Source organism: Trichechus manatus, unplaced genomic scaffold, assembly GCF_000243295.1.
Source record: "Trichechus manatus latirostris isolate Lorelei unplaced genomic scaffold, TriManLat1.0 scaffold00081, whole genome shotgun sequence".
In the NCBI taxonomy this organism is placed as follows: domain Eukaryota; kingdom Metazoa; phylum Chordata; class Mammalia; order Sirenia; family Trichechidae; genus Trichechus; species Trichechus manatus.
The window spans coordinates 7,592,416-7,615,832 of NW_004444017.1; the positions used below are offsets into that span (position 1 = coordinate 7,592,416).

General features: G+C 37.7%; 1 protein-coding gene across 1 annotated transcript in view; it reads right to left on the reverse strand.

Moving 5' to 3' along the window:
* The window catches only part of FGD6 (FYVE, RhoGEF and PH domain containing 6), a 124,462-nt gene that overhangs the window by 50,675 nt on the left and 50,370 nt on the right, over positions 1 to 23,417 (reverse strand). The window contains exons 4-8 of the mRNA XM_004381231.3: positions 20,609 to 20,676; positions 20,495 to 20,525; positions 7,875 to 8,026; positions 5,400 to 5,556; positions 3,211 to 3,298 (exon numbers count right to left, since the gene is read on the reverse strand). Of these exons, the coding sequence (XP_004381288.1) occupies positions 3,211 to 3,298; positions 5,400 to 5,556; positions 7,875 to 8,026; positions 20,495 to 20,525; positions 20,609 to 20,676 (496 nt within the window). The remainder of the gene's footprint in view (positions 1 to 3,210; positions 3,299 to 5,399; positions 5,557 to 7,874; positions 8,027 to 20,494; positions 20,526 to 20,608; positions 20,677 to 23,417) is intronic.

Sequence of the window (23,417 nt, forward strand, 5' to 3'; positions counted from 1 at the left end):
CTCACAGACACTGGAGGAACCCCAAGAGAATGGCCCCCAGACACCCTTTTAACTCAGTACTGAAGTCACTCCTGAGGTTCACCCTTCAGCCAAAGATTAGACAAGTCTATAGGGCCAACAATAACACACGTGAGGGTCATGCTTCATAGTTTAATTATGTATATGACACTAATGGGCATGCCAGCCCCAAAGTGAAGATGAGAACCGAGGAAGGGACAGGAAAACTGGAAAAATGGAAACAGGGAACCTGGGGCAGAGAAGGAGACAGTGTTGACACACTACAGGGCTGACAACCAAGGTCACAAAACAATTTGTGTATTAACTGTTTAATGAGAAACTAATATGTTCTGTAAACTTTCACCTAAATCACACACACACAAAAAAAGCAAATCACTGTGTGTAGGTTATTGTATGAGGTGGTGCATACTGCAGATGCAGTTGTGTAAAACTTTTGTCTCTTTTGGCTTTGGTACAGTGAGATAAGCCTTGTAAGTATATGTATGGTTTCCTGTGTGTTATTGACAAGTTGTGTTTTTTGTGATGATTTCATTTTCAAGTGAATGACTTATTTTCAGGAGCAATACATTATAAGCACGTGTGGTAGAGTACTTGACGTACTGCATGTATGCTTCTTGCAATTGTCAAGGCTTCTCTTCAGGTTTATGCACTATAAGCAGTTCATTTGCAATAAAAATGAATTCATTGTAGTACTGCTTTTCCCACAACACCAATTCCTTTTGGTGCTTTTATTTTCACAGGAGGCTGGAATTATGCAATGTCTCCCCTTGTGTGTTCTCAAATTGGTTTGGAGGTATGGTATCAGTATTATCCTGGTTTTGCTGAACCTGGAATTCCTGTTTTCTGAAAAATTGCTTTTTTTCAGAAATGGGCTCTTTGAAAGACGAAGAAATTCTACATTATTTCTTTTCTCTACCTGAGAATGAGGAAGATTCTGAGGAGGAGTGTGATGAAGATGTCTAGGAGGAGCTTACCCATCTTATAGAATCTAAAGCTCATTCTGATGGTGACAACAGTGACACTGACATGGCATTAGAGGATGATGAAGCAGTCGATGTTGCAGAAGAAAACAGTGAACTAGATGATGATGCTCACAATGAAAGGGAAGAAAATGAAGGTGAATGGTGCGAAGATGTCTCCTACTTTGAAAACATAATGAACTCTCTTCAGCAATATGCCAAAGTTTAAATCAGACTTGACCCATGAAGATACAGAAGTAGATTATTTTTTGTCTGTATTTACAGAAGAGATATTGGAAATTATAAAGGGCCAAATGAATCTTTATGCGACCTAGGAGCGCACAAGACGACATAGAGGGCAAGAGATGTGAACGCCAAGTAAAAGCTGGCAGCCTACAACCATAGAGGAAAAAAAGACAATCATTGCTGTACATAAACTGAGGGGTATACACGTCCTGCCAGAGTTCAGACATTATTGATCCAGTGACCCCCTTTTGGGTGTTACTTCAGTGACAGGCCTCATGACTAAAACAAGATTCAAGAAACCGACCAAGAATACACACTACAATGACAATTCAAAAGCAGTGCACAAAGGAGAATCTGACTAAGACTAGCTTCACAAATTGTGCCCAATTATCAATGCTCTCAATGGCTGCTTGAAAGAAGTGTATGTTCCATCAAGTTTCATGACAGCTGATGAAAGGGCCAATGATCAATAAAACAATACGTTCCAATGAAGCCCATCAAGTGTGGGTACAAAGTCTGGTGCTTGGCTGACTCACAGACTGGTTTTGTAAGTCACTTTGATATCTATTCCGGAAAAAAAGGCATAGACCATGACTCATCTCTCTCCCCCTGTGAGAGTGCTGTACTTGGACTATGTCATTCAAAGCAACTATTCTCATAGGTTTATTGCCTTTGACAATTTCTTTTCCTCTTGTCACCTGATGAAAAGCATGAATGAAAGGGGGCTATATGCTGTAGGCATAGCCCGAGCAAACAGAAAGGGGCTACAGAAATGATGGAGAGGAAAGGTAAATTACAGTGGGGAGAGTTTCTGTTTTGTATTAAAAGATGTGTGTTGGCAGTAAAATGGCAGGACAATAAACCTGTCATGTTCCACAATCCAAAGGACATCACTAGTGTCAAAAGAAAGAACAAAGAAGGTCCCTCCTCAGTAACCCCTTGCCCAAGAGCAGTTGCAGAGTATAACGCAATTATGGGCAGAGTGGACCTCTTTGACCAGAGGTGAGAAAGGTACACAATGGGAAGGCATCGATTGCTGTATTTCCTTATTGACCTTGGCACTGTAAATAGTTTTATAATGTGGAACTGTAACAACAGGGACAGATGTGACCAACTTTCCTTCAGGCTTGCTCTCATTAGGCAGCTTACTGTGGGTCAGGAAATCACAAAAAGAGGAAGACCCTCCTTTCCTGTCAGGAACAAGCCAGGAGTAAGCAGGGTGCCAAATGACATAGGCACCAACAGATTGGGAAGCATTTACTTGTCAAGGGATCTAGAAGGTGATGCAGACAATGCAGCACTAAGAAGAAGGAGACTGGAACCCCAACTATGTCTATGTGCAGCCACTGCAGGGTGCCTTTATGTATTACCCTATGTTTTCAAAACGTTTCACACAATAAAATAAAATTACTAAGATAAAATGACTTTTTTCATACCTCACCCCACCTATCCTATCACCAGAGTCCAGTGAGACATATGTGTCCCACATAATATTTATCAAAATCTGCCTTGCCTAACAAAAATTTAAAAAGACTCAGTGATTTAGCATGTATTTCATTACTGAAAAAATATATCAAAAACTTACTATAAAAAAAAAAATTGATCATGAAAGGGCTACAGAAATATGTGGCAGTGACCCTCTAAACCCCATCTTGATCGATCAAGAAATTATCTTCTTGGGATTAATAATATTACCCAGATAAAATGAAGAACTGATAAGTGGTTGGGATGGTGAAAGGTATTCTGAGCAAAAGGAATTCCACAAATGAATGCCCAGAGTTGAGAACGTACATGGTAGGATCACAGAACTGAAAGAAGCGCAGTTCAGGCAATGTATATGTGAAGTATGGAAGTGATCTATAAATTCAATTATTAGGCAAAGTAGTTACTGGAGTGATATAAAAAGAGACATGTTCTTGAAAGGCAGAATTTTGTAAGAGCAACATGAGGGCAGCAGGTTGGTTGATAAACTGCTGGAAAAACCTACCTGTCAGCAGCAGCCTGTACTGGGGGATCCTCTGAACAGGCTTGAGCAGGTAGTGCTTGAGGGCCAGATTGGCGCAGCGTGGGCTCATCTGAAAGGAAAAGGCATCCAAAGTAAACACAAGCATTTTGAAAGGACTGGTGAACTACCTCCAAAAAATCAGCTATTGAAAACCCTGTGGAGCACAGTTCTACTCTGACACACACAACTTGATGGCAATTGGTTTGGTTTAAGGGATCCAGATGCAAGTTTAGCCTAGGAAGCTAAACTTTAAACAGCCACTAACTTGGGAAGGGATTCATTTCAAAGCATCCTTTTATTTTAAGCATAGCTGTTAGGCTAAGAAAGTGGAATTGCAGCCAGATTCACCACTTAGCCCAACCTCTCTTTTAGGCAGGTCTCTGAAATCACTCACTGACTCATAGGGAAAACTTGTTCACAGTCCTCTCACAGAGTGGGCAGCCACAGTCTGAATTCAAGTCTAATTGGAGCCCACCTTAATCAGCAGTTCCCACTTAGAGGAGCATATTCATAAATACAAACAAGCCCCAATGGACCAAGAAGAAAATGCACTGCCCCCAAAATAAGGTGGCGGAAATAAAACTACCAGGAATTGGATTCAAATAATAGAACCTTGTGGTAATACATTCATGGTAATAACAGGGTAGGTGGGGAGAATTATAGAAATAACAGATAACCCAAAAAGCAACCTTGCCAAACATCCCTCCTCTAACAAGCCTAAAGGATGTAAAAATCTTTCTCAGATGAATGGCCAGAAACAACAACCCTCAACATTATAGTGGATATAGGGATGGACATTCTGGAATCATTTTTACTTAACCATAAGGACATTTTGACCCTGCCTTGAAAACTCTTTTTCTTAATATGTACAATAGACATCTCTGTATCCCTGCATTCTAAAGGCCACAATAAAATGTCCTGCTCCTTACACAGCTCAGGTGGGTAGGTAAGAATTTTTTTAGATATGCTCAGCTTTTATTTTTTCCTAAAGATGCACCTCCAATGTCTGACACACAGAATATGAAATTATGATGATAATGCATATTAAGACAGCATCCTCCATGCAAGTACCATTAACCAAGAGAGCTAACTCTCCCCTGTCTTATGTCTTCTTTTGTTGTCAAGGCAACGGAACAACTCACTGGACACTGACCAAAACCTGGATCAATTATCAGTTGCCATACCTATGCTATACTTCATTTTTTAATAGCATAAATAGAGGAAAGAAAAAATTAAGTCTACAAATGATTTTAAAGTTCAATTATTTGCCCACTGTACAAATTAGGAGCACTGGTGGTGCAGTGGTTAAGAGCTCAGGCTGTGAACCAAAAGGTCGGCAGTTCAAATCCACCAGCTCCTCCTTGGAAACGCTACGAGGCAGTTCTACTCTGTCCTATAGGGTCACTATGAGTTGGAATCATCTCAAGAGCAATAGGTTTTTGGTACAAATTAGAAATCAGCAGTATTTTAATACAGGTAGTCCCTGACTTACAACATATTCGAGTTAAAACGAACTACACTTACAACTACCCATTTTGTCTTTTTTGTATATCTTATCTTCAGTAATATGTACTATATACAGTGTTGCAGCGTATAATTTGTTGATGTTATCATTCTCAGATGTTCACTCGCAGATGTTGATATGTAATGTTTACAACCCCAAAATCAAATAAAGATTGGATTTACAAAGATATTGATAATAAAAGACAGTAATAATGAAAACTAAAAAAAAAGAAGAGGTATTCACCTTACATCAGAACTGACTAATGATGGAGTCATTGGAATGGAACCCCATCCTAAGCTGGGGACTACCTGAAATCTTTCATTTCTACAGTAATGCAAATTTTACCCTAAAACTGGGGAGGGGGCTTAAATATCATTTTATGGCAACCAGCTAAAAACTAATTTAAAAAGTTTTATATCATTTTATCCCTCATCAAATCAGACTAGCACTTCATAGTTTTGATTCAAAACACCAAGCTTTGGGTGACACATGCTATAGATACATTATTGATTTTTCTTAACTTTAATACTAAAATTATGCAATTTATTTATTGAAAGGGAAACAAATTCTTTTTCTCATCTATCATTGTAGGTGGGTTGCTAGAAGAATAAAAGGAAAGACTGAGTTAAAAAATAAGAAATGTTCAACGTTAGATGGTAGCAAATACCTCAAAGTCTCTAACAACAGCAGCAAAACCTGGGTTTTTCTTGTACTGCTCATCCAGCAAAGCTATGTTCTTATCAAATTCTTTGATATATGTGGAATACATTTTTAAATAGGGTCCCTTCTTTACAAAGATATCAGCAATTCTTTGTTGTTCAGTCCTAAGAATGGAGAAAAGATACACAAAAATGTAAAAAGAAAGTCACTGATTTATCCAAAAGATATCCAATGATAAGCAAATACCTGAGCCATAGGCGGTATCTTTTTTTTCCTCTCTTCTTCTAAAACAGATACCCAAATGCCTACTTTTCACCACACCCCCTGTGACTAGTTCAAGCCACCGTCATCTCTGGCCTGGACTACTGTCCCCTATACTTCATTCTTCAGTGCAGCCACAGTCTTAAAAATGTATATTATTTCATGTGACATCCAATGGCCTCATACTGCACTTAGCATTTAAAAAAAAAAAAAAAACCCTCCTTCTCTTAGCTTATAAAGCCCCATGGTCCACCTGTTGCCTATCTTATCTGACGCATCTCACACTTCTCTCCCCCTTTCTCCAACCATACTGGCCTTCTTTGTATATTCTATTAACATTCACAGTTCGTTTTTTCTTTACAGACTTTTAATAATAGTTCCATGTGTCTAGAAATATGGAACCCTGGATGACTCTTTTTTTTTCATTTGGATGTCAGTTTAAACATTCTGCCTTGTTGGAGGGCCTTCCTTGGCCCTTCACTCACTATCACCTCATCCCATTTTAATTCTCTGCAGATCAGAGACTGCTTCTATCTGATATTTTTCTTGTTGATCTGTCTGGTTCTTCCGCCACTAAAATGTCCACTTAATGAGAACAAGAGCCTTGTCTGTCTTCTGCACTGCCATATTCCTAGCATACACTGACTAGCACACAGTAGATATTCAAAATCTTGTTGAATGTAAAAATGAAATATTTCATCAATTGTTATTAAAAGCCAATGGAAAAATGTGATTTCAGAAAGTCTAATAAAACCAAAAATTGTGAGGATGGCACAATTGTTGGTCCTGGCAGTGTTTCGTTCTATTGTTCATAGGATCGCTATGAGTCGGAACTGACTCGAAAGCACCTAACAACAACAGGAAAACCAAAGACTACATCTTCATTCAAAGACACATGAAAGAAAAATATTTTGATAAACAGAAAATATCTACGAGTTAAAAGAGTTTTTCAGTAATAAGTGGAGCTTTTTCCATAATTATGGTTTTAACTTTGCCTTTCATTGATTTAGTCTGTTTCCTAGGAATGCTTAATATTTTAACACAGAATGTCTACAGATTTATAATATGGCAAACTCTTGGTAAAAGCAATATATTTAAGCCTCTTCCCAATACTTGCTTGCATAAATATGCATGCCTGTTAAGCGAATTCAGATTAATTTTTTATAAGAAAATGATTAAGTATGTGATAATAAAACTTCTTGTCAATCCTCAGTCCTTAACTCTGTGTTACTTTATACCTAGGATGCAGCTAAGTATTCATTGCTTCTCTAGCTTATTTTCCCAACATGCAGAGGCATGATATTTTCCAAAACAGATGGAAGTATTTTCTCAAGTACATATAAAGTTGAAATGGAAATTTTGATCATTAAAGTACACTACACTATTTTGTTATTCTAATCATTTTGGGTCCCCTATGACTTCAACAATAAATTTAATTCTCTTGGACCAAACTTTCTACATTTTCCCTAATATCACCAAAAAACCAAAACCAAACCTGTTACTGCCAAGTCGATTCCGACTCATGGTGACCCTATAGGGCAGAGTAGGACTGCCCCACAGGGTTTCCAAGGAGCAGCTGATGGATTCAAACTGCCAACCTTTTGGTTAGCAGCAGAGCTCTTAACCACTGCACCACCAGAGCTCCAATGTCACCAAACCTTCTGCTTATTTTCTACAGGACATTAAAAATAGCTTGTAATAACCTCTTTGGCCTTCTTTTCCAGTTCTGAAATCTACAGTTTCTACAATGTCATACATATGTAAATTTGCCTTTCCAAAACAAGCAAGCAAACAAACCCTCCTACTTCTCAGTGGAAAGCCTCTTTTAAGAAAAGCAAAGAACTTCAATGCCCTGAAGCTCCACAAAAGATAGATAAAATATTTTAAAACTTTTCCGATTGGAATGCATCCATCATCCTCCCTCAGTCTCATAAATCTTGATTATCAAAGGTCATATCAAAAAGTTCAATTGATTGAATGTGGCCCTTTTTATTTCTAAGGCAGCATTACCAAGAAATTTTAAAATCTATGATACTGAGTTTATTGCACAAAGGTTGTTAATTTTGGACATTAAAAATAATCAATCCACAGGTAACTGCCAAGAAAATGCAATACATTGTAATAACTCAATGTAAGGAACAACACTTCTCTGTCACATCCAGGGTCCTTACAGTGTCATCTAAAAATGGAAATTCAGGGAAAGCGTTAAGTCCATTTTTACCAGTTCAACATTCTTTCCTCCAGTTCCTTTAGGAGATCCCGGTTGAGTTCATACAGCTGAGGCAGGTAGTATAGGATCTGATTCAGGATTCGGTCCTCAATCACTGGTTTTCCAAGCTGCCTGGAAGCATGAGCTACTGCATCCCGAAAATCCTAGAACAGTCCACAGTATGAAAAACAACACACACACACATATAACTTGATAAAAAGCTTTTTTTCCTAATTACTCGCTTCCCTAAAACAACAAATTGCAAAGCTGTGTTTCCCATGTAGAATTACAAATTGAACGTGCCAGCTTCCTCCTCTTCTGATCGCCTACACAGGCAGCCCTCAGGTTACTAATGTCTGACTTGCGTACAACCTGTAGTTACAAATCAACCCCAAAAAGCCTATTATATTAAAAATTTGAGGTACGCGCAATGGTTTGTAATAACAAATGGGCGGTACTTTGCGACCTGCATCAAAACATTATTATTACTGTATCATTATGTTAAAGATGTTTTAGTTTATCTGGAAGTGTTTCCGTAATGTTTTTTATACATAGAAAGGTATACTACATACTACATACTAAGACAAACATCTGACTGTTAGCTACAAGTCCTACCTAAGTAAAAACAGATTTAGGAATGGAATTCATTTGCAATCCGGGTACTGCTTGTGTGAGAAAATTTTAAAAACAACAAAAATCACACAACAGATTGTGTGGTATTTCTGTCAAACCCTTTGGTTTGCTCTCCAATTTCAGCAATTGCATTGAGAGGGTATCTGGAAATTGAATTACAACACTAGGAGTCTTAAAAATTATCCCAATACCAGCATAAGAACACAATCCATTTATTTTACAAGTCCCTAAGGGATCTTAACTAATTTTATTCTGGATTTGCGAGTCCCTTTTTCCACTTTAAGTAGTCATTTCCCAACAACAAAACTTGTGTTAACTGAGTGGCACATACTTGGTGATCAGACTCCTGAATCCAAGCCCTCACTCCGCACTTACTGGCTGTGTTTCCCTCGGCTAGATTCATTTTCCTCATCTGTTAAGTGGGTACAATAATAATTCTTATCTTACATGGTTGTTGTGAGACTTAAATTAGATATTTCACGTAAAGCTTTTGGCAAAGTGTTCAGTACATAGAATCAACAAAATGTTCTAACTCTGCCACTTAAGCTCTCTCCTCCCTCTATCCGCCCTCCCAATAAAATCACCAGGATTTACACTTTTGTCAAATAAAAAAGTTTCTCTTCATATATTCTTCCTTTCTATCTACTGTTCCTTATACATTTCTTTTAAAAACAGGACTTGGAAAGGGTGGGAAAGGAGGACTTGGAAAGGGAGGGGAAGGAGATCACTATTTGTATTTATTTCACTATCCCCTGAAGGTGTGCCTAAAGATATAAGTAAAACAATAGTGGAATCTGTCCCACAGGACTGAAAACAAATATTTGTTTGCTCTTTCTTGGAAAGGGTAGCTTCAATTAAAATCCAAAATAAAAGGTTTGATAAGACTCTCTACTAGACTTTATCTTCCCTTATCTTAATTCCCCATCTCCACAAAGGTCCATCCCTTGTGAATGACGTTGCCAACAGCTGGGGTGCTAACCACAACAATCTTTATTTCAAGATGCTTCTCCTTCAGAGATTCACTGGGAAAATCAAATAAAGATACTGATTTATTCCCTGAGGCTTCAATAACTGCCTCCCACATACGTATATTAACCAAGGGTATTTCTTATGCTTCTTCTGCTGCCTAAAGTACAAAAACTTCATATACATACATAATTCAAAAGTATATGAAAGTATTTATTTCCTGAAGTATGGCTATTTAAAAACAAACAAACAAACCTGTTGCCATCGAGTTGATTACAACTTACAGCGACCCTAGAGGACAGGGTAGAACTGCTCCACAGGGTTCCCAGGGAATGGCCTGCACTACCAAAGCTATTTAGATAAATCAAATCCTTTTATGTTTGATGTTGTTAGGTGCCCTCAAGTCAGTTACAACTCATAGCGAACCTATGGACAACAGAATGAAACACTGTCTGGTCATGCACCATCCTCACAATTGCTGCCATGCTTGAGCCCACTGTGGCAGCCACTGTACTCCTAGCCACTGTGGCAGCCATCTCATTGAGATTTTCCTCTCTTTTGCTGACCCTCCACTCTACTGAGCATGATGTCCTTCTCCAGGGACTGATCCCTCCTGATAACATGTTCAAAGTACGTGAGGCAAATTCTCACCATCCTCACTTCTACAGAGCATTCTGGCTGTACATCTTCCAAGACAGATCTGTTCATTCTTCTGGCAGTGCAAGATATATTCAACTTTCTTCACCAACGTCATAATTCAAAGGCATCAATTCTTCTTCAGTCTTCCTTATTCATTGTCCAGCTTTTGTATGCATATGAGGCCACTGAAAATACCATGGCTTGGATCAGGCACACCTTGGTCCTAAAAGTGGTATCTTTGCTTTTCAGTACTTTAAAGAGGTCTTTTGCAACAGATTTGCCCAATGCAATACAGAGTTTGACTTCTTGACTGCTGCTTCCATTGGCATTGATTGTGTATCCAAGTAAAATGAAATCCTTGACAAACTCAATATTTGTCCGTTTATTGTGATGTTGCTTATTGGTCCAGAAGGATGTTTACCTGTGTTTTAGTGACTATGCAAAGGTATTTGACTGTGTGGATCACAACAAATTACGGATAACATTGCAAAGAATAGGAATTCCAGAACACTTCATTGTGCTTATGAGGAACCTGTACATAGACCAAGAGGCAGTCATTCAAACAGAACAAGGGGATACTGCGTGGTTTGAAATCAGGAAAGGTTTGCGTGGGGTTGTATCCTTTCACTATACTTATTCAATCTGTACACTGAGCAAATAATTTGAGAAGCTGGACTATATGAAGAAGAATGCAGCATCAGGATTGGAGGAAGACTCATTATGCAGATGACACAACCTTGCTTGCAGAAAGTAAAGAGGACTTAAGCATTTATTGATGAAGATCAAAGACTACAGCCTTCAGTATGGATTACATGTCAACGTAAAGAAAACAAAAATTCTCTTATGTTTTTAAAAATTTTTTAAAAAAAACCTTCCCTTAGGCCTCAGTGCCTGGGACTAACTTTATTGGTCCAATAGTCATATTACCCCAAAGGAACCAACTAATTACACCAATAACTAAAAAACTAACTTGTACAGCTCCTTACTATAACACAAAATATGAATCTGTAACTTTTATAAGCTCCAATCCAAAAAGCCACACAAAACAGCTCCAGAAACCAAATGGACATTTGGCCAAATTCCACCTCCCAACAGCTTGCTTCTATCAGCATTCACATTTACTAAGAGAAAACAGAGCTCCTTATCACATTTGAAAGTCATTAGATTTTCTGCTATCAGGCAAAACTAGGGAATACATTTACATATCACAAATAACTTTCCCAATAGTAAATATATTCAAAGCACAACAGCTAAACATCTTCTATAGCAATGTTTGCAAAACCAGTTCAGTGATTAATATAATTTAGCTACAAGAGCTACCTGCTTAGCAAAGCAATAAGCACCGCCCTTTCTGTTTGTAGAATAAGTGATGAATATATTTGTTCCTTGGCAGCAAGATTACTTTTATTTTCCAGTTGGAAGGTATTTCCTCAGCCATGACAGTGACAGTAGACCTTAGCTTCTAAATAACTTAAGCACTTTGTTTGACACAGCTTTTGCCAAACTCTACATTCCCTATGTCTGCCAACACTGCCAAAAAAGAAACTTGTTTATTTAAGACACATTCAACAGAGACCAGCCAAATCCAAACTGGGCTCACCAGTCAGATGGCTGCCTCCAACTGAAGGCCTCTGTCACACACCAGGGAAAATCCTATCTTTTCCGTTACTACTGGATGGTTGTAGGTGGCTCTGGATGAACTAATGGCCCATGATACCTTTTTTTAAATTCTGCGTAGCACTTTAGAATAAAATAGAAATTTAATAATTAACAGAGCAAAACAAAACATTTAATAAAGACTATGAGAATTTAGAGAGTTTAAATCTAGCTATTTACAGTGGATATGGCCCTTCTAGCCATGGTCTTTGTGACTCCCATACAGTGATTGGATGGGACTATGAAAATGGGCTGCTTGTGGCCCACCAAGGGATTAGATAGCTTGCTAACAATGTAAATAAGGTGCATGGCAACCTTGTGGGGGTGGAGCCATGCAAATAAAGTACATAGAACCCTAACGAGGGGATTGGTCAGTTTTGCCATCCCACTAGGCTTAAAAGACAGCCAATCCCACAGCAAAGAGGGGACCTGACTCCCACCAAGAAGAGATGGGAGCGGACTGTGTCCTTTGGACCTAGGATCCCTATGCTGAGACCCTCCTAGACCCAGGAGACAGAGAGAGAGAGAGCTGTAACACCACAGACAGCAAGATGGAGAGAAGCAGCACAGAGAAACAGTAGTAGCAGAGGCAGCAGAACCAGCAGACCAGCAGGAGATGGCACAGTGGTGGGCTTTTTGGCACACAGAGTACGAAAATCTGAGTGCCTTCGAGCAAGAGGCTTGCTGACAGAGTAGGGTGCCTCTGGGCATTTATTAGCAGAACTAAAGAGCTTTGTAACACTTGCCTGAGTAGGGCAGAGGCTGGGCCAAGGGGCCAAAGGGCCAAGGGCCAAAGAGAGGCCTATCTGCAGGCATGGTTGAAAAATGGCTGTCCTGACTGAAGAACTGTATCTTGAGTCATCCCTGATCCTGAATTGTAATCTGTTACTTCCCTAATAAACCCCATAATTATAAGTGTTGTCTGTGAGTTCTGTGTGGCCACTGCAATGAATTATTGAACCCAGCAGAGATGTAGAGAGAGCTGTGGGAGGGATAGTTCATATCTTTGATCTCCGCCTCATAGGAGGCAGCCTTGGGCTGCTGATCTTGATTCTCCTTCCCCCTTGTAAAGTTAGATTAGAAGGTGAGATGCTTCCACCATGCCATTCTTACATATCTATTAAAAACTATTTCTAAGACTCAGTTATATATTCCAAAGGAAGCACTACCAGGGCCATGGCTTATCTTCATGCTGCCTTTTTGAAAACAGAAAAGGGCACCCCTTCCCCCATGCAGATGCAATGCATGCCAAGAGCCTCACTTGCAACTAACAGCCTCCATAACCACATGCAAGGGTCCTGAGCACCTATCTCACTCCTTGACCTCTCAGGCCACCATCCCCTGAAAGCAATGTGCTATGGCCCTGGTGCCAGACATAACTAATTCATGCAGGAACTACACACAGAATCTTTAACTTCTCAGCTCTTCATGAACCTCAACCATTTCTAGAACTGGTGCCACTTGAAGGAAGAAATGTCTTTTTTATAGAATGGATGATTGCAACATATGTCTGATTATTTTTCTAAATGTTAACAGCCAGGATAATTTGGGAAAGTGTGATGACACTTAAGAGCCAGAGGCAAAGCTATTTTTATGCAGAAGAAATCTAAATTCACCAATGTCTCCTTGACTAAATCAGTAAGGATGCAAAATAGCAGGACTAAGCACTTCAGAAAATGGATCCAGAGCATACTTTTTCAAACTGGAAAAGCTGGGAAATTAAAAATAAAAGGGGGAGGGGGCTCAAGTGTGAAAATGTTAGACAAGCTACAAAGTTTATTGGTACCAACTATATAGTCTTCAGTGCATTCTTCCAACATAAAACCCACCAAAGAGTCTACGTGTAAAATTAGCCTCCTACACTCTAGTTTCTAGTTACAAATAACCAAATGCTTGTTCAATTTAGCATTTTTAGAAATGGTAATGGGCCTCTGAAATAGATATATATCATAATATTATTCTTAATAATTCCCAGAAAACCTACAAATAAGAACCAGATCCACTTTAAAAAACATTCAATTTCTTTGAGGCATTAACATACTAGTCTTGCCAGTTCTGCTCACTTGGGTAAAACCAAAGCAAAAATCAATGCAAATAAAATAGAGTATGAACATCTGAAGCAATCAAGCACAAAACAGATGGCCTTGTTCATCAGGTCAGGCTTTACATCTCCAGTGCCAAAGAGGAGTATGGGACTTCATTGCCAGCTGTCCTGCCTGGGTTTCCTGACCTTAGGGCATTACTTAACCATTATCATGACACAGTGAATTACAAAGACCAAATGGACATATGGTCAGACAAGGAGCTCTGCAGGGCGCCCTGCCTTCATGAAGGGCATTAAGAATCATTTCATATTAAGCAAAGGCAAAGCAGCTGCTGAGGTCAAAGTGCCATGATAAATATGGAGAAACGCACGTGAAACTATGAAATAAAAGGGGAAAGTCCCCACGTTGACAATTTGACTTTGTTTTTAAATGAAAATATTTCCCTGGTGAAATTATTCCTCCCTCACGATTTGCTCAGACCTGATGATATCCTGCATAATCATCAATGCCAAAACTGTACAAAACATGGCTGAAACCAACCATTTCTCTCAGGTATTCAACCCGCTTTAATAACATTACCAATTTCCCCAGTTTCCTGGGCAACCTAAAGAATTCTGAAGAGAAGCCAATACACCCAAAGATACACCATCTCCTATATAAAAGCATGGCAGAGATTTCAAGCAATATTTTTTTGGCATAATTTCTGAATAATCACTAGCAGCAAAGGCTCAGAGAAACCAGAGTTCAAAGTCTGGCTTTGCCATTTAGTAGTGAGTTCCTTTTGGCAGTTAGCTTACTTTCTTCATTTAAAATACAGGAATTACAACCACTTGATAGGGTTGTTATGAGGATTAAAAGAGATATGTAAGTCGATTAGCATGCCACAAGACACACAGAGAGTGCTCAACAGAAGGCTATTTATCTGATTAAAGAAGACCTGGTTAATTAAAATGATCACATTAAAATCATTTAAGATCTACAAATCCTTGAAAGCTTGGAAAGAGAGCTCTGAAACAGAGGCATATAAAGAGAAGGAAACACCAAATCAAGGTGGGGAAAGCAAACACCTCATCAGTAAGACAAAGGCATTCTAAACAATGAACTTCATTTAGTGAAGGACAGTCCCCATGTAAGGGAAGCTGCTCAAAAGTGAAGGTAGCCATGTCAACAGACACTAAAGGCAAATGCTTTACAACTAAAGAATAAATAAATGGTAATTAAATGGTTCACAAGACTCAAAAGACAGGGTGTATTCAGCAGAACAGGATGAAGTGATTTAAAGATGTGCAAAACATGAGAACTGGGGACTTCTATGAGGGTAGTCTTTTATAATGGATTTTTAAAAACAAAACAAACATTCTGTTTACTAATTAATACACATATGAATGTCTAGACAGACTTTTTCCTCTAGCTCTATGGATTTTACTAAGGAATCTCTCAAATTTTAAAGAGAGTGTTTATTTCAGCCTAAAGAAATCAGCAAAGTAAAGATGTTTTATTACTAGTACTGCTTTACAATTGGCAGCCCATTTTTGTCCAAAAGACCCCAAATTCTCTGATTATGATCTGCCCTTTCAAAACATTGTTTTAAAAATCATGCTACTTGGACACTATAAAGTACTTTTATAGAAATGTTTATTAAACCCACCTCCCATTAGAAAGCAAATAAGGTAACAACAACAAAAATATCCACTATATCATTTGTACTTAATTATATTAGAGATGTCTAAGGGGTCTCCTCTTTAAAATGTGCATTTACATACAATATAATAGCAATCTCTGGGTTAGACAACTTCTGCCACAAAGAGGGAAAACAAATCTAAATAACTAGAGTTTTGCCAAACCCATTGATCAGGTTTTTTTATCATGTATTCAACAGACATTAATTGATTGAAATACAAAATAAGCAAAACAGATAGGAATCCTTGCCTTCAAGGAGCTTACTTTCTAGCAGAAGAGGAGATATAGTAGGGTGTATTTAAGGAACAAACTCTATTTTGATTGATTTGATTAAAAGCTTACTTGGTAATGTCAAAACAAAATAATATGAATTTTAATATTTATATAAATAAGTTATAAATACAGCACTTTATATGCAAGGCCCACTCCTCTTAGCCTGCAGTGAAAACTAATTAAGTACTTACCATTTACCTTGCATAATCTCATTTAACCATCCTACCAACTTTATTTGATTATTATTAGCATTATAATTATTACTCCTGTTTTCCAGAAGAAGAAACCAAGGCTTGACTAATTTGTCCAAGAGCACACAGTTAACAGCAGAGGCAGAATTCTTAACCATTAACTAACTAGTTATACTCATTTATTCAACAAATATTCACTGAGTGACTACCATTCAACAGGCACCATGGTAGGCTCCTGAGATATATGATCCCAGCCCTCACCAAGCTTATGTTTTCAGTAGAGGAGACAAAAAAATAAAGAAGTAAAGAGTCAAATATATAAAATACATTAAGTGCCAAAAAGGAAACAAAAATGAGGAAGTTAAAGAGAACAGAATCACTAAGTTATCCTAATCAGAAAGAAAGGCAAGGACTAGCTATGAGGAAAATAAACTAAGAATGGACATTCCAGGAAATCACATTGGCAAAAGCTGTGGACAGGCATAAACTTGGCACTGAACTAAAAGCTGAAAAGAAGCCAGTATGGCCAGAACAGTGTCAAAAAGAAGGGAAACGCAGCCCCCCCCCCGCCATGTATCATCTTACTACCAGAGGCCAAATCACATAGCACCTCATAGGCAGGGGACCATAACTTACTGTCCAAATCGGATCATTTTGAGAGTGGAAAAGAGGTCTATTAATAATATCATGCCAAGACAATAACCAGGACTGTCAAAGGCAGACTGGGACATATGGTCAACCTACTTATAGGCCTTGGTAAGTAGCTTGAATTCTACTCTTAATGCAGTGGGAATCATTAAAGGGTTATAAGCAGAGGAGTGGCATGATCTAATATATATTTTAAGAAAATCATGTTTAAAACTTTATAAGAAATAGACTGGACGGGAGGCAAAAATGGAAATAAGAAACTGGTGCAGTATTTGGAGTAAGAGAGGATGATATTCTGAACTATGCTGGTGGCAGTAAAGAGGGAGTAGGATCAGCAGGTTTGCTGATGAAGAGGTGAATGAGAGGGAGAAATGAAGAACGAGTTCTAATTTTGTGACTATGGCAGATACGTGGATGGTACTACCATTTACTAAAAGGGAAAGACTGACTTTTAGGAATCTCCTTTCTCTTTGGACTCAATAGGGTGTTAATTTAGAGTCAATTTTGCATTTTTTAAAAATCCACTTCAAAATCCAGGTGCTCATGGCAGATAATGCAAAGCATGTGCCACATAAAACATTAATTGTAAAGACTTGTCATTGCCTCTATAGGCTCAACATTTTCCTACCACCATCAGGTAGATAAATCAAGATCCTCAACCAACAAGGCTGGTTCTTAGAATCCTGTGAATATTTTGAACTGTGCTGCCCTCCATCCAAGTCTAATTCCTCCCAATGTAATAACTGCTTAAATCATAAAAATTCATTAGTTAAGTTAAATTGAAGACATTTCCTATGAGATATTTCACCCAGTTATTTACTGAATTCTAAACAAAGAAGTGTTAGTGAGCTACAGTAACATATTTAAATTTTAAAAATAAGACTAACATATCAGATAGTGCAGATATTAAACATTTCCAACATCACAGAAAGTTCTATTAGATAGTGCTGCTCTAGGGTCTCTAATATTCATGGGAAATCACATGTAACTGAAACAATAGCTTCTCTCAAGCCACTTGGGCACCTGGTTGATTTAAAAAAAAAAAAAAGCTAGCACTGGATTATCTACATCCTGTTAATTTATATATTTCAAAGCAGTAATATTCTATCATATAACACTGAAGTCCATTCATTTAGATGAAATCAGATAGCAGCAGTGCTCAGTATTAAAGCAATCCATCTGCTACCTTTGTGGGGTATGTTTGGTAGAAGAGTAAATTTGAGTTTTAGTAGGGTGGTAGGAGTGGAGGAGAGAAACAAGAAGATCCTTTGGTTTCACTCACATTACCCTGGATGAATAACATTACTTGTAGTGGCTCAGAACCTGGTTGATGGATACACTCTTGTTAAGACACCTGTTATAGCTGGGCTCTGCAGAGTTAACATTTGCATACACTAGACAGAATGTTAACATGAGGTTGGCAGATGATCTACTCTCACTCCTACATTAAAGCTGAAGGTTTTGAAAAATGTACAGGTCAGGGTGGTTTGAGAATTGTTCACTCTGTTCAACAGCAGTTGGGAAGAGGCCAAGAGAATCTATCAGATCCACCAGACCTGAGTTGATATGGGAAATATTTTGGTCTGATTGTCCATTCATTATAGTGTTTCTGATTTGTTCCCAAAATATAGAGGTATGAATGGGACATAGATTTTAAAATAACAAATGAAGTGGTAAATCATTTAACTGTCTCCCTACCTACTAGAATCAGAACTTCTTTCATTAAAATAAAATTTTAGTACAGAGAAAAAAAAAGGCATTTGAAAGTACAGAATTGTAAAAGGTCTATACTGCCTTGTAACAGAAGAATGAGTATTTCTCACTCATTAATGCTTTGTAAGGGAAGAGGAAGAAGAGGATAACGGAAAGGTAATTTGTGAACCTACTATCTATCATGTGCAGTACTAGGCTCTCTTATGTACTGTATTCCTGAAAGATGGGTATTAATATCCCCATTTTACAAATGAGAAAAACAAGATCTAAAAGGTTAAACTATTTTCTGAAATCACACAGCTGGTAAAAAAAAAAAAAAGAAAAAAGAATCCACTAAACCAATGCTTCTCAAAGTAGGAGCTACACACTGGTATTGACCTACATATTTTGTTTGTTATTGGTCTGCAAGGGATTAGTCAAAAAGTGAGAATAAAGATCATAAACGTGTATATCAATTTGTCATGGCTATGACATTTTTACTGTATTTTACAAAAGTACTGGTCCACCATAGATTAAAAGGGGAAAAAGAAAAAAAAAAAAAATACCCAGTCCCTCAGCATAATAACTTGAGAAGCACTGAACTAGAATATAACCATCATGAGGGCAGGGACTCTGTTGTTCATAGCTATATCCTCAACATGTGTTCCATACAGGATTTGCTGAAATAGTAAACTGAGGTTTAAATGCAAGTCTTCCTGATTCCAAAGTCCATTTTTTTCTCCGTCTAAGAATTTAGCAATTAATTTGCGGATGGTTACAATTTTCTTGGGAAGTTTCTATTTCTATTTAAACATGTCTGTCAGAAAAGATAGCAAATAGGTACAATTTGCTTGTCCTAGAGATATGTTCTGAGTTTTTCAGAAAACAGCAGTTCCACTTTATTTTTCCTTCCTTTTTTCCAATTATTTACAAAGTAGCAATATAGTGATGTTCAGGGCACAGCAGCAAAGGTACATGGAGTTTATTTTGAAAAATTCCTAAATGATCAACTTGAAACTCAACAAATGAAATACTTTTAAAGTTCTACCTTTCATGAAATTACTTTAAATGACCTAAATTCTGTCATTTAAAATACTGGGGACCAAATGCTATAGTGTCAGAGTTTTTTAATTCATTAAAAAAAGAACTTACCAATAGTTAAGAATTATGAGGAACTATTCATAGGGCAATAATTTCTCAAATGAACTAGAAATGTTAACAACTTTTTAAGAAAATGCTTCCAAAGCTAGAGATTTTTCACACAAGAATTAGGCCTCTATGTTTCCACTGGACCACATATACAGCACAAAGGAATCACTGGTGAATCTGAATCACCTGTAAGTATAACTCACTATTCATGTTCATCTATATCTATTAAGAGGAAAACTGAAAATAATGATATCCTTTTCAGAGCCATAAACAGATGTATATTTTGTGAATCTACCACTTCTCAGCAATTAAGTTTAAGATGATGTTAATAATTACACCATCGAAGTGAATTTTCACTTCAGTTTCCTTCTTCATTGTTTCCTCTACTTTATCCCTTTCTTTTGTTAAGTCTTAATATCTTGCCAAAACATAATTGGAATAAAGTAACAGTAAAAACACTTTAACCGCCAATGCTTAATGAAACTTGTGAAAACTTGCAGGTACAAAATGAGTATGTACTAAAACATATCATAATTGTTTCTCAACAGGTCCATTCAAGTTGATAACTATAAAAATGGAAAACAGAACTTTAAAAAGTTAGTTGTAAAAACGTCTATTTTAAGTGTCAGTTTCTCGGAGCTTATTCACAGAGGAGAAGAATGGTTCTGAACAATAATCATGACAGTCTTTATACACTGCTAGGGCAAAATTCTACTGATAGCAGATCTTCTGCAATTGGCCAAGAAGAAATATTAGCACATTAAAGGCTCTTTATTATGAGGATAGAAAGTTTGAAGAATTTGGAGATGCAGATATAAAGGCTCCATTTTTCAGAAAGCATTCAGGTATATCTAACACACACATGAGATACATACATTTTAGAAAATTTCTATATTTACACTTGTGTGTGAAATTGAAAAACATAAACATGAATTAGAAATCACATACATGTATATGCATGGCATTCGTTTAAATTAGTTATGCTGAAAACCTTCTGGGGTAGGAAAAGATGCAAAAGGAAATAGTCTTAGACTTCAAGAAAATATCAGCAGATACTTACGATATGCAAAAGTTTTAACACATCCACAAACCTGTAAAAAAACAGCAATGAAAGAAATGTTTTAAATGAACCAATAGGCAAAAAAATCTTCTGAATTAAAAACTAGATACCTACACTTTCTCCGAGCTCATGATCTCCTTGGCGATATGATGAACTTTACATTTCGTTCCAGTATCTTCACCCTGTGAATAAGAGGACATTAAGAAAGCATGAACTCATAAACATAGTGAAGATCAGCTTTGAAACAGTGAGACACAAATTCTAACTCTGAGACTTATAAGTTTCCTACTAGCACTCAGTTTATAATATCTCAAATGGCAGACACGAAAATGAGATAAGGGATAAACCAGGATACAGGAGGAGGTGACAGCAATCAGTAATCCTCACCATCAGCAGCGCTGGACTGACAGATGGTCCTAAAGAGCTTCAGAGACTTTCTGGAGCTATCAATGGCTCAAAACTGAAAAGTCACACTCTACTGAGGAAATGACCCCTGTAGATACCATGTGAACTTGAATATTTTGGTTGCAAACACGTAATTTAAGAATATCCAGTAGAGAGGTGTAAAAGAACTTCACTGTAAGTAAGGCCATTCTGAGTCAGACAACTTAAGCGCAGTCTGAAAAGGGCTCTTCTTCACAGTCTATACGAAACACAAATCGATATTAAAGCCACAGGTTCCCCCAATCTCCTTAAAACGTATTTTAGAAATATGTTCTTAGAGTCAGGGCAGTTTTATTCCAAAGAATTTTAATGACATTCTCTTAATGTATACTGCTTTGTGTGGAAATCAAATGCTCTAGTGGGGACAAAAAATGCCCATTTGAAAAAAAGATAAAATAAACGTGACTAGGGAAGAGCCCTGGTGGCGCAGTGGTTAAGAGCTATGGCTGCTAAGAAAAACGCTGGCAGTTCGAATCCACCAGCCACTCCTCAGAAACCCTATGGGGCAGTTCTACTCTGTCCTATAGGGTCGCTATGAGTTGGAATCGACTCAACAGCATCAGGTTTGTTTTTTTTGTTTAGAGGGAAGAGGTCTCAAAATTGAGGTCAGTGATAGTTGTTGTTGCTATTTTCTTTCAAATACTGATAGATCTGGGGGCAGTAGTGGTTCAGTGGTAGAACTCTCGCCTTCAAGTGGGAGTCCCGGGTACGACTCCTGACCAGTGCACCTCATGCGCAGCTACCACCCCCATCCGTCAGGGAGGCTTGCGTGTTGCTATGATGCTGAACAGGTTCCAGCACAGCTTCTAGGCTAAGATGGACTAGGAAGAAAAGCCCAACGATCTACTTCCATAAATCAGCCAGTGAAAACCTTATGGATCAGAACAGTCCAATCCATAACCAATCATGGAGATGGTGCAGGACTAGGCAGCATTTTGCTCTACTGTGAATGGGTTGCCTACTGTTGGGGGCCGGCTCAATGGCAGGTAACAACAACTGACAGATCTGGCTTTGGCTCCAGGGGATTGGAGAAAATGAGAGTTTCTCTCCATTTCTATTCTGAAGGAAGATTTGAACACTAAGTGTCAAAGAAAGACAAATAAGAGTGAATAAGGAATAAGCAATTATAACATTTTAGGTATCACACCTTACATATAAGTATGACTACTGCCATTAAAAGGAAAAGGCTCTGACATTTCTATGAAACCAAGTGTCAGATCTGGTTATAGAGAGGCCTCTCTGCCAGTGTTGGCAACACCAGGTGTTGGCAACCCCAGGGCACAGTTGTTCTGTGCTGTCCAGGGCACAGTTGGGACAATGTCACAATAAGCATAAAAAGTGACCATGCCAGTCCAGTAGTCAGTCATTAATGAAATGACACAGGAAAAAATAATAGCAGTGACTTCTCTCTAAAGTAGTCTTCTTTCTAAATTGAAATCACAGATGATCCTAGCTGGGTTGGTTACCTGAGCATCAACTTGCTGGGTCAAAGACTATTTTAGTTCTTTATTTAAATGAAAAAAAAAAAAAAATTTTTAACCTGCTTCCAGAATTTCAGTGTCAAAACCAAGGTATAAAAATAGATGCAGTTTAACTATAACAAGCTAAGTGTGAATGAAGCCCTTCTGAAAATTACATTTTAATTATTTTTTAAAAGTATATCTGCTTATACTCTTTACATACATTAAAACTCTTTTATTCACTTAGTGTTATTCAAGGGAATAAACTGGGAGTCAATTCCTCAAGATCTTATAGCGTGTTAAAATATAGATCTTATTATTGCAATCATCTTCATTCTCATAAATCAGTGAGATACAGTAAATGCAGAGAAGTTTTTTTTTTTTTTTTGCCATATTGAGAACCATTGGCTCATAAACGGTAGTTGAAGTCATGGGGGTGAATGGGATCAAACACAAGATTAGTAGAAGAAAACAGATACAGTTCCAGCAGATTCATTATTTTACAGCTAAGTTTGAAAACATTACTGACCATTATAAACACCAAGGAGAGCTTAACTTTCAGATTCCCAGGTAACTCTCTTTGAAATTCTGATTCGGTGGGGGTCTGAGATGGGACATAGAAGTGGGTGTTAGAAGAGAAAATGAAAGATAAATAAGAAATAGCCCCAGCTTTCAAGAAGTAAATAAGGAGAGCAAACCAAATATATAAATAACTATATATAAGGACAACTATGAAACAGGCTGACATCTTGAAGGAGAAAAAGATTATAATCAGGCCAAAGTGTATATATAATTCAGGAAAAGCTTCACAAAGAATAAAGCATTCGATGATCTTCAGTAACTCTTTAACGAAGCCATCAAGTACCTGCATGGTAGATACTGTAGATATTCACTCATCAAGGCCAGAAATCTGGACTCTTCTTTCTTGTCCTCACTGCTAGCTTCCATCATCACAGCTCAGTCATCAAGTCCTGTCCATCTGTTTTGCTGAGTATTTCTTTAAAGCTAACTGATCCTTT